The sequence below is a fragment of the Thunnus albacares genome, chromosome 5 (genome assembly GCF_914725855.1).
Source record: "Thunnus albacares chromosome 5, fThuAlb1.1, whole genome shotgun sequence".
In the NCBI taxonomy this organism is placed as follows: Eukaryota; Metazoa; Chordata; class Actinopteri; order Scombriformes; family Scombridae; genus Thunnus; species Thunnus albacares.
This window is the reverse complement of record NC_058110.1, coordinates 2,461,508-2,473,546: the sequence shown is the minus strand read 5'-3', so window position 1 is coordinate 2,473,546 and position 12,039 is coordinate 2,461,508. Positions and strand designations below refer to the sequence as shown.

Sequence of the window (12,039 nt, the reverse complement as noted above, 5' to 3'; positions counted from 1 at the left end):
TTCTGCAGATGATCCATTACGATATGTTTTGTTCTCCAAACTGCTTTAAAAATTCTGTCAGTTTAATGTTTCGCTGTTCATTGGCTGAGATTAAACGACGCTGTTACGCAATGCAAGTCAGTTTGGGTGTTGAGCGGACCTTCCCGTAAATTCGGCACTGTGAATTTTCACCAAGTAACATTTATTTTACATACATTTATTTAAAAGAGAAAAAAATATATCTTTATTCTTGGCTCACTCATCACCCGACTGTCTATGCGCTCTACCTGTTATAGAAGATTTGCAGTTAATGTTTACCAGCTATGAAGTCTGATAAATATTTCGAGATATTCTGAATTGAAGAGAGCATCCCAACAGTTTTTACTGCAGCTGATGGCTGCATGGCATCAGAGCAGGGTGTCTGACACAGACTGGATCACCAATATTTAAGTTCAGACACTCTGTTTAATTATAGATAACACAGTAGGAACGTAAAGCCGCACGTCACACTGTAAACCTCAGCAGTGGGCTGATCACATTAGTGTGACTGTGGTGATCTGAGAAGTTCAGGATAAAGGCAACTTTCAGCATTACTGATGTTGCAGGGTGAAATTAATAAATGGTGGGACTAGTTTGTAGACTGAATAGCAGTATTGTTATCTTCTTGCACATGAAGGGCAGTTGGTGGTGTATGGAAGTTAGAAGGTGCTCGATATTAAAATTAAATCCTTCAGTCAAATTAAAATTTCACTTTTAATTTGTTTGTGAATTATGGACGATACAATTAAAACTATAATTATATCATATTTGAAAATGCATAATTACTGGCAAAATTTAAATAAATGACTCCATTGATAAACACAGCTGTAAAGGTATTAAAATTGAATGTGAAATTTCACCAGAGCCAAACGTCTGGGAGTATCCTGCCATTATGGAAATAATGGCTTTCATCTGAAATAGGGCTGCAACTAACGATTATTTTATTATCAATTAATCTATTGATTATTTTCTTGATTAATTGAGTAGTTGTTTGGTCTATAAAATGTCAGAAAATGGTGAAAAATGTCGATCACTGTCTCCCAAAACCCAAGATGAACTCTTCATTATCTTCTTTTGGACTCTTTTTTCCTTAAAAAATGACTTGAAACAATGAATCAATAATTAAAATAGTTGACCATTAATTCAATAGTTGGCAACTAATTGATTAATAACTGTTGCTGCTCTAATCTGAAACTAGCTCAAATCAGGCTGTAAAATTCAAATACACTGCAAATTATTCATCAGCTGAGTTTTCATTGTAATTGATGAAAATGTATCAAACAACAAAAAAAATGCATCTTTTGGGTCTTCAGTGGCTCGATAAAAAATGATTTGAATATGAAAATGAGTTTTTTACATTTTAATTTAGTTTTAATTTAATTTAGATCATACTCACATGAATGAAAAATGAAGTTGATTAATTGATGTCAATAGGGGCGTCACACACGTTTCAGTCGGTGTCGTCTGCCTGATATGATGTTTATGATGCATTTTGATAGAACATATTTATCGTTCAGTAGTAATATGGAACTGAATTGACCTGTGTTGACTAGTTTACACTAATGTTTGAATGTTATATTCCTGCATCAGCGGAGGACTTTACTTTCACATCAAAGGCTTCTTCTCCCACAAGTTGAAGAGGCACTGAATATAGTTTTATTACATTAAAATGGTTGAATTTGAATTATTTAGTGTTGGCTTTCAGCAGTTCTCTGTTTGACACTGTTAGTGTTACACCAGCCCTGAGACCCTCATAAAAGCCCAGTGTTAGTGCAGAATTAGTCTTTCACTCCATCTGGCATGGAAGTGGCTCACCTCTTGGTGAGACTTTCATTTCCCAGATGATAACGGTTCCTGTAGAGCAGAAATTCCTCAGATTGTGATCGGACATGTGTACCCTGCTCTGACTTCTGCTGTTGCCTTGCTTTACTGCCTTGCCTTACTTGGAGCTTATCAGAGACCTCGTCTCTCTCTTTCTGGCTCTCTACACACTGTAAAGGGTTTTGAGCGCTTATTTGGTGATATCATGGCTATCACATGTGAATTAGTTGATCTTAATCCTCCTCATACTTGCAAGTCGTCCTGCTGAGGATATGTTGCACTTACTGCCTATTACAGCATAAATCAGCTTCTTTCTGCTTCTTGCTGCTTTGTATGCAGATTTTTGAGACATTGAATCCTTAGAAATGGAGACATTAAGGGCTGAGCTTTCAGAAAGCCTCATATTACTTTGTGTTTATGTCATAGTGAAAGAAATGGGTGATAAATATTCTTCTGTTAAACTCACATTAAACTTGGTTGTGTTGTGTGAACAGAGCTGATCATTTGGTTGTTTTTAAATCAGGTACAACATGCTAATACTGTCCTGTAGTTAATGAAAGCAGTTGGTAACAAACATGTGTGACATAAGATATAAAAACAACATCATTGTGTCTGGTGAGGATCGTCAGTTTACTCTGCAGATCAGACCAAGCACACAATATGATCAACTTCCTGCTGTGATGTCATCCACACAACTTGGATTTGCTCTTGTCTGTGTTGAAATGTTGTATTTTATATAATAAAATAAATATTATAAAATATTATAAAAAGCTGAAAGGACATGAGCCTTTCATAAAAATATCTGAGCTACTGTAATGTGTCGCCTACAGTCACAGATTTCATTCACTGAACTTGTAGGCTGTTGAGAAATGCATGTGATGATGCTACATGGTGACAAATCAAAGAAACTTAATGTCATTCTGAGCAAGTTTATATTCCAGGGCTGTAATGTTAGTGAGTTGTGTTGATTGATTAGTTATAGACATATTTGTGTATTATTTTACAGCCTCTCCTGCACAGTGTTGTTGACTCTATATCTGGCACCTGTTTGTCAAACAGTTTGCGTGCTCAGGGATCCAGTGTTAGAGGTCTGACTCTGTTTGACACACAGCTCACTGTGCTCAGACTGCTGCATCCCGCTGTCATCCTCAAACTTGACCTGCTTCAGTCAAGAGTTTAACTTTTTTCTAGAGGTTGTGTTGTGACGTTTCAGCTGCCAGAACACATCTGATGAAAGTTATGAACATTTATGATATTTGGAGTACAGCTGTAATGACGTTCAAATGAGCGCTGCTGTATTTGCTCGGCTATGTATGATTGAATGATTTACATACACGTTTCTGCAAGCAGACGATCTTTGTTGATCTCAGGCAAGCCGCAGTGACAACAGGAAAACATTTTCTGCCTTTTAGTGGCAAGTTCTTCCAAAATGCTGGAAAATAAAGCCAGAGAAGTAGAGTAGAGTAATTGTTTCTTGTGTTGCTGAGCTGTGTGACGTCTGCACACAGGTGTGTGTATAGCAGCTGTCTGTCCTTCAGAGGAAAAACACTTTCTGACATCAAACAGCCTGTAATGTCCTTGAGTGTAAAAGAAGCTACGTATTCATCAGGGGTCATTTATATCTTTTTCTTTGGGTCATTCCGTTTCACTCCACACGTTGAGCAAATCTCCTAGACCAGGATTACTGCTTCCCAGGGATTTAGGATTTCTGCTTGCCCAACACATGTTGCACAGTTAGAGTTTGTGCGTTGCGCTTCCATGTCTTTCTCTGCTTCCCATCGCTGCAGCCGCGCTCTCTCTCTTTCATAAGAAGCCAGCAGTTTTTTGGCGCCGCTGATGGATGCTAGCCAGGGGAAGAAATAAAGAAATCATAGCACAGCATGAAGACAAATTGTAGCTTTGAAAACATACTGCTGCATACATACATCTTTTTTGTCTTTGAGACGGAGGAATATTGAAGAGACGCCAGAGCAATAAGAACATTTGCTGTGGCAGGAACATTACAAGATTATTGACCAACTGTTGAATGAGAGGAAATTCTTTCTGTGGGCTTTTCTCTTCGGATTCTGCTTTGAACCTGGGAAGGAAAACACCAGCATGAGTCGATATGTGAGGATATAAAGGAACATTTACTCAAAAGTACTTGGATTAGGTGGGGTTTTTTTTAACCTAATTTACTCAAACCTGAGTTTTATTCTTAAATGAAATTTCCTCAGGAAAACCTCCTTGACATTTAGGCAACAACTCGTAATCTCAGTTATTTTAAATGAGCACATCCAAGAAGAACAGCTTTTTCCCCATTGGGCCTGTGTCTTCAGCCCTGATGCGTTCGACTGCCGTGGCTGCCACCGGAGACATGCCCGGACCCCCAGCTAAAGGGGCTTTCTCCTCAGAGGGGGAGAAGGACAAACATGAGGCTGAGTGTAAGAGCCAGCAGCAGGCGTCTCTGTCCCGCGTGGTGGAGGAGTTCTTCTGGATAGGCAGCAGCATCGTGGCCTTCTCCAAGTGGAGGCTCGGCTACATGGGTAAGCTTAGTAGACTGGTCGGATGTTACAGATATCAGCCTTGTGTGTAGATACAAATTCAGATGCTAAAGTGCATCATTTGTACACTTCTGTGTGTTCTGATTAGTTTCTTTTCATGCGGCTGGTCAGAAAAGTCTTCAAGCTGTAGCAGCAATGATGATATTTCATTTTTTAGGTTGTTGTAAGTTTGGCAGTTTGTTTTACTGAACAGCAGTGATTGAGCAGCATTTTTACATGAGCAAAAAGAAGACTGTTTACTTTCAGCTTTATCTGGTGGCTTTTGTTGTTATGGCAACCTCAGCCTGTGCTGATGACTCACATCATTCACTAAATCGTAGAGTCTCGTAACGTCAATGAAAGCAAACTTTTGGAAGATGCAACACAACTCTGAGAGATCACACAAAAGATAAACACAATGGTTTAACTACTGGCTTAGTTTCATGTGAATAAATAACTTTAGCTTTAGACAACCATGAGACCATAACCATAAACTGATATTTTGATTGGTGACTGTTTATTACCCACAAACAGCCAGTGTACTAATTGTATGGACTTCAGCTGTAGCTAGCTAGCAGTGTATTCATAGTGTGTGTGATGTGTTTGTGTTGCACTCTGTTCTTCTTTCTTGGTGCTTCATGAATCAGAGCTGTAACAACTTGGGATAAACACACATTTTGTTTCTGTTGACTATATAGTAATAATAATAATAATAATAATAATAAATATAAAGAATGAAAGATGAAACACTGTCTTTTGGGCAGCAACTAACTTATTGTCATACAATAATCTTTTGATTATTTTTATGATGAAATGATTTGTTGTTTAGTATAAGTATAAGACAACAGCTTCATATTTGTTATTTTGACAGTCAAAAAGTGGAAGATATGAGAAAAGCAGCAAATCTTCACATATTAGAAGCTAAAAGCAGCAGTCGTTCAGTGTTTTGGCTATAAAATGACTTGAATTTGTAATCATTTGTCAAACTTCATATATTTTCAGCATCAGAAGTGTTGATGTCCAACAGATAGCAGACTACTCTGGTGTTCAGGGTAAATACTTGTTACATGCTTTGTAAACCAGTTACCCCAGCAGACAGGTTGTTTTACTTCTAACACTTCAACACTTTTTTAAAAAGCTTCGTTCATGCAGAACAAGCAGACTGAGTTGATTGTTTTGCTCATGAGCATCTCAGGTTTAACCTTTACACCACCGCCCTCACAGTCTTTAACTGTGCTGCTTCAACGTCAGCAAATTGACCATCTGCACCATGGAATCACCTGTGTGTGTGTGTGTGTGTGTGTGTGTGTGTGTGTGTGTGTGTGTGTGTGTGTGTGGCGCTGCAACATATGGCCTCAAGACAATCCCTCTGGGTTTAACCTGGTGGCCTGACAGCAGACAGTAACTAACTCCGCCTGCTTGGTCCATACTGTGACTCTGGCAGCAGGACAGCAGTCACCCCGCCACGTCACTGAGGTGACGCCCACTCATCTTACCTGGACTCAGCCTCCGCTCGCTCTGTTTGGGTTAGGGTTAGGCTCTGCCTTCTACTCTAACCCCATTAACAGCAGCTCAGCTGTGGTCTCCAGCAGGACTGTTAATGCCAGTTAAATACTGGAGTATGGATGTAGGTCATTCTATTACATGACTACTTCCAGGAAGCTGGTCAGGAGATGGAGAGGCCTTCGGTGTGCTGGTGCTGAATGTAACTGGTCTGGTTTAAACCAGCTATGCTCCTCATGAAAGCATTGTTGAATGTGCTGTTTAAAAGTCCAAATGAAATGGATCTTGTAAGTGATTGTTAGCTCAGAGTGAGAAGTGTGCAAATGCAGATTCGCCAAGTTCAGACTCTGGGGAGACTGAGGATTGACCATCTAGATGATCTAGTACATCAGAACATAGCAGCATGGTGTAAAACAAAGTTAAAAAAGTAGACTGAAGAAGATTTTCTTGCTGCAAAGTGAAAGTATTTCTAAAACAAAATGATTTTAAGGTTTTAAGTCTCTTTTTTTCTATACAAGATTATCAACATGAGTACGGAAAGTCAATTGATCATCCAGCCACATCCTGAGATATTTGTACAAAGAAACATTTTATTGTTATCCACTCTTTGTTGCAGAGTGGGCATGATTTATTGTTATACATTTGGTTTCTTTTGTGCATATTAGGGTCATTTTATTTGGTAAAATTCAGTAATAATTTAGTTTAGGATGTAAAAGGCAACTAATGATGCTTTTCATCATATATTCTGCACATTTCCAGGTTTATATTTTTATTCTGGGGGTCTGTTGGAATATATTTGCATGATTTACAGTTATTTATCTTATACCAGCCCTTTATGCAGCCCCTCAGTTCAGCCTCTTTCTGAAACAGGCTGTTTTAGCTTCTGTCTCTTTAAGGCCCGCCTCCCGTTCTGATTGGCCAGCTCCCTGAACCCGCCCCTTGCCAGACTTCCAGCCATTATAAGTTGATGATGAGAACAGTTGATGAACAGAATCAAAAGCCTCGGACAGTCAACATATACATTAATGCAACAGCATCATTAATAACAGATGAGGATCCTGTGACAGTTCTGTGTCTGTTACATTTGTGAGTTTACAGGTTATTCAAGTAGATAAGTGTCAGCACAAAATATGAATCACTTGCAGTCTTAAACATTTGTGCTTTCATGTGACATGTTAACAGTGTTGTTGACTGTTCTCCGTGCTGCCATACGATGTTTACAGTCGGAGGAAATAGAGGAGTTTTTATTCCAGCTGTTGTCACTCTTGTTCTCTCATTAATCAAGCTTGCAGATATGATGTCAGCTTGTTTTCATCAGTTTTAGCATCCAGCAAGCATTCAGCATTCCCCCCACAATGGGCGTCTTCTCCACATTCACACACAGCTTAAATCTGATGTTGTAACCATGGCAACCGGCCCAGACCCCCACTAGTAAAGAGCGCATGCTTTTTTATGTGTGTTTTGTGCTCCACTTTTGTCTCTCTCAGTCTCTATAAAATGTTGCACATGTGTATGCTGCTGTTGTGGCTTCATAAGCGGCTTTCTACATTTTTCATCAAACCGTGTTGTTCCTCACCTGTTCCTCCTCGTCAGCTTTCACTCTTGTTTCCTCTTTTCTTTGCTCCCTTTCACCCTCCCTTCCTTGCTGCCTTCCCTCATTTTCTTTTCTCTTTTCAAAGGTATCTTCTTTATAGTTGCTTTTCCCCTCGTATTTACCTTTTTTTTCCCCCTTCCTCATTATCATCCCAAAGCTGGTATCAAGGAGTTTGTATATAAACATGTGTTAATAGTGGTGCTGGTCCTGCCATCAGCCAGCTGTTGAGATGTTTTCATCTTTACCTTGTGGTTCAGATGTTGTGTTTTAAAGCAGTCATTAAGAAAAAGATGCAAACATTAAACACCTCTACAAAGTCTGTTACACATGAAATATGTACATTTAGCTGATCTTTCACCATAAAACTGAGCGAGTAAACAGTGCAGGAGGTGACATGGTTGACTTTGATTAAAATTTTGTGAAGCTCATTAATGGATGATTGGATGCAGCACTTTTCAGCTTATGAAAGTAATACAGCGATTATTGGACAACTGAAAATGTGGTCGGATGAGAGCATATCGACCAACTGGTGGACCAGTTGACCAGGAGACTACAGCCCTAGTCTGAAGACATCTACAGGCTACTTTGTTTTAGTTTCAGTCAGACTTTGGATGCTATTATTTTAGACACGAGGACGCTTCGCTCTGTGTGTTGATCTCTCCTTTCATCCAGCACATGTTATTGTGCACATGCTTACTTGTAAAAAGATGGTTACACGTATACATGGCAAAGAAATCGGCGTTCATGTTTGAATGTTGACATAGCAACTTAGGCCACGTAGCTTTATTGTTTACATTGTGTACGTTGATTCTATCTGCAGCCAATAAATGCCTATAATATCCTTTGGTACCATCCTACCATTTGGACATGAATAAGAAAACTCAGATCCAGAGGACACAGGCTTCTAAATCAAGTTTCCTGTAATTTTAATGGCTCTACAGGCAATACAGTGAGAGTGCATCACCTCCTGCAGCCTCAGCACCAACTGTGAACAATTCCCAAACCTACTGGGGTGTTGGTTAATTTATTACACCGGCCTTTGATTATCCAAGCTTAATCAGCCTTCCATAGGCTATCATTAACCTTTGCAATGGATAGAAATGGGTCAAATGCATTTCATCCACCACATACTGCTACATGCATGCCGGCCTTTGCTTTAAGTTCTGTATATCTGGAGTGAACACATGCATGCATTTTATACTATACCATACCAAATCTTGCTACCATGTGAGCACTCCTTATAAAGTGCTGTGGGAAGATATTTCAAAGATTTAGTTGACTACTCAAGGGGTTTCCCACATACAGCCAGCTACACTGCATGAGCAAACACAGTCTCCTTTTAGCCGGCTGGCAGGGAAATGTGAGCAGAACGTGGCCTCCCTCCCTGCCTCCTGCCATCCATGAGTTATAGTGTTCAAGGCAACCGCTAAACCAGAGTGTGTTCCACGAGCCTCTTGGTTGCACTTTTATTAGATTTAGCCTCTCGCTGCACTGGTGAAATCAAATGTGCGACATGACAGCAGCTAAAAGGGACTCATAACTGCCCTGATGTTTCCTCCTCAGTTTATCTCCACTTAGTCTGGAGAATCCCATTAGTTTCCCTTTAAAATGCCAATAAAGGGAACACACAAAGAGGTGGGTTGACACCGGGGCTCTGGATGAGCACCAGATATAAATGTTGGCCAGGAGACTGTGCTGTGATAGCGTTTAGGAGAGTGTGCAGCTAATCTTGACAGGAGGAGGAGGATGATGATGATAGATCGGTGTCAGGAGGTACTTTTTCAGCAATGTGCCATCCTGACCCAAGAGTCTGCACAGCCTGCATGCTCTCATTCCAACCAAACTTTGACAGCAGCTCATTTCATGGATAACTTCCCCTCTTCTCTGGCTGAAGGAGTGCAGATCCTGGGGTCTGTTACAACCACTGGCTATCAGGAGCTGCAATCATCCAGCAGCTACAGTACAGAGGGAACACTTCCCTTGAGATCAGTAAAAAGCTACTCCACAGTCATGTTGCATTTATGTAGCGTGAAATAGTCCAAATGCTCAAATCATTAAGGGTCAATTGGTTATAGATACTATCTTTCTTCATCCTTCTACACAGTACATTGAAAACCAGTCACTAATAGCATTTATAATTGGTTTCTTCTGGTATTGGGTGTAATGGCTCATGTACAAATTTCCAGAATGGTTATAAAACACAGTCAATGTACAGCTCTCGATGATGTTTCTTTAATCAGTTGTGGTAACATGTAAGGCTGGTTATCATTTGAAAATGTTGATTCCATTGGGATTCAGTTTCTGAATTTCGGTACCAATAGAAAATTATGCTTTTTTTATATTGAACAATTTAAACATGTTTATAGTCATGCATTGGGTTAGCACTGTCGGTCGATCTCATTGACTGTATATAAATATGGACGACGTGTCTCCACTTCCTACCGCTATGCAAAAGTGACGCCAAAATATCTTCTTTCCGGGAGCTGCCATCTTGCTTGTGTGATGTCATTTGGAGCCAGAGTCTGTGCAGTAGAGTCAGGTGATGGGATGACGGCCCACAGAACACGCCCCCTCAGCCATTCCGCTGCCTGACGGAGGTTTGAGAACGGCTGTCACAGCTGTCAATCATGACGTCAGACCCCCTCTTTATATTGTCAAATGACTAATTAAAAACAAACTTATCAGAAAAATGAGTGCTTGGACATACATGATAAGAACTACCTAAAATGACAGAAACCATCTTTGGGGAAAAAACTTTTTGACGTGTACTTTGATTCTTTAGTTTGGCTCAGGTCCCATCCACTTGGTGGGGGCCGGACTTATGATCTTCACTGCAGCCAGTAAGCAGGGGGTTATCCAGATGTTTTGGCTTCACTTCTGGGGAGCTGTCATGACATCCATATTTATATACAGTCAATGGTCAATCTGCACTGAAATATCTTGATAATTATGGTAAGGATTGCTATGAATATTCACGGTCCCAGGAGGATGAATCTTACTGACTTTGATCAACCGCTGACCTTTGACATTTGTTGTTCAGAGTTATCTTGACAACTATTGGATGGATTGCCATGAAATCCTTTTGGTGATCCTCTGACTTTTCCTCTAGCACCACCAGCAGGTCAGAGTTTTCACTTATGCTGTGATATATCTCAACATTTACTTGACAGAACAACTTTTGTTTGGTATAGACATGCGGTACGTTCTTAGATGATGTATTCTAATGTATTTGACTTGTGCTAATGTCTAGCACAACCATGAGGTTAATTCTTTGACACATCTCTACAACTATTGGATGGATTGCTGTGAAATTTGGTTCACACATTCATGTTCCCATGAAGCTGAATTGTAACAATTTTGATCTCCTGACTGCAACTAGTCCTATCATCAGGTCAAAATTTCATTTGGTCCAGTACTTTGGATTATTATATATTCTGGTCATTCCCATCAGCCTCAGCTGTATTTTGTATTTAGTGCTAATAATTGAATGTTAGCATGCTAACACAATAAACCAGCATGTTGAACATAGTAACCATTACACCTACCAAACATCATCGTGCATTATGGAAAAGCTTTAAATAGAAATGAAATATATATATATATATATATATATTTTTTTTGCATTTGCACTTTACCATTTGACATTTTAAATTTCATCTTTTCCATATTCCATTTGACATTTGGCTTTTGGTCTTGGAAAATCAATGAGTCAATGGGAAATGGAAAAGATAAAATCTAAAATGCCAAATGTCAAATGCCAAGTCCGTTCTTCCATCTTTCACATTATCATTTATCAGTTGTATTTGTAATATGTACATTTTGCCATTGTTTTCATCTTATTTAGTGTTTGGCTTGTTTTTGCAGTGGAAAAAATGGTCATAGTTTTAACACTGACTGTCAATGGCTTTTAATTTGAATACTGTAATTATCTGTTATAAAAAAGGACAACAAGATGTTCCATAATACTATTTTTAAAAATTCATCGTCATGGCAGAATTTCCACATTACATCCATACTGCAGTGGAATTTCTATGCATCTGCAATATATACAATATAGTTAAGAATTGTAAGGTAATATTTTTCACCATTTTTCTCTTCATTTTCTCTTTTTTGAATAAACCCAGTGCATGCAGCAGTTAGGATATGAAATGTATAAATTGATGAGCAAAAGAGGCAGAGAGAGAGATTCAGTGTTCACAGTTGCAAAAAGTTTTTCTCTTCAGGAGGCTTTTGCGTAATTTGATTGTACAGTGACTATAACATGTGGCTCTTTAATGCCAGACTGGTAAGTTGGAAGTATCGTGTGTTCTCTGTTGTGGGTCCAGGTCAGGATATTTGTATATGTGTGAGAGTGATCCAGCCTGCACATGGGATCAATAGGCACCCTGTGATGAAGAGTTAGCCTGTGGGCTGTGGTGGCTGCAGTATTGATTCTCCCAACAAGGATGATTGTCCTTTCTGTGTTTGGTGGGCAAAGTAACAGGAGAGTCAAAGGTCACGTCAGTTCTGCTCTACCAGACTGTAGTGTTCACTGATTCAGCCACTTTGCATTGGCATCTTATTCACTGCATGAGGTTACAT

At 39.4% G+C, this 12,039-nt stretch overlaps 1 protein-coding gene across 5 annotated transcripts in view; it reads left to right on the top strand.

The window, feature by feature from the left end:
- The window catches only part of plch2a (phospholipase C, eta 2a), a 218,964-nt gene that overhangs the window by 144,469 nt on the left and 62,456 nt on the right, over positions 1-12,039 (top strand). Inside the window, exon 1 of one of the 5 annotated variants that reach the window (XM_044352231.1) lies at positions 4,045-4,364. The exons of the other annotated variants lie outside the window; for them this stretch is intronic. Within the exon in view, the coding sequence (XP_044208166.1) occupies positions 4,106-4,364 (259 nt within the window). The 5' untranslated portion in view covers positions 4,045-4,105. Of the gene's footprint in view, positions 1-4,044; positions 4,365-12,039 lie in introns of those variants that run through there. 5 annotated transcript variants of the gene reach the window in all.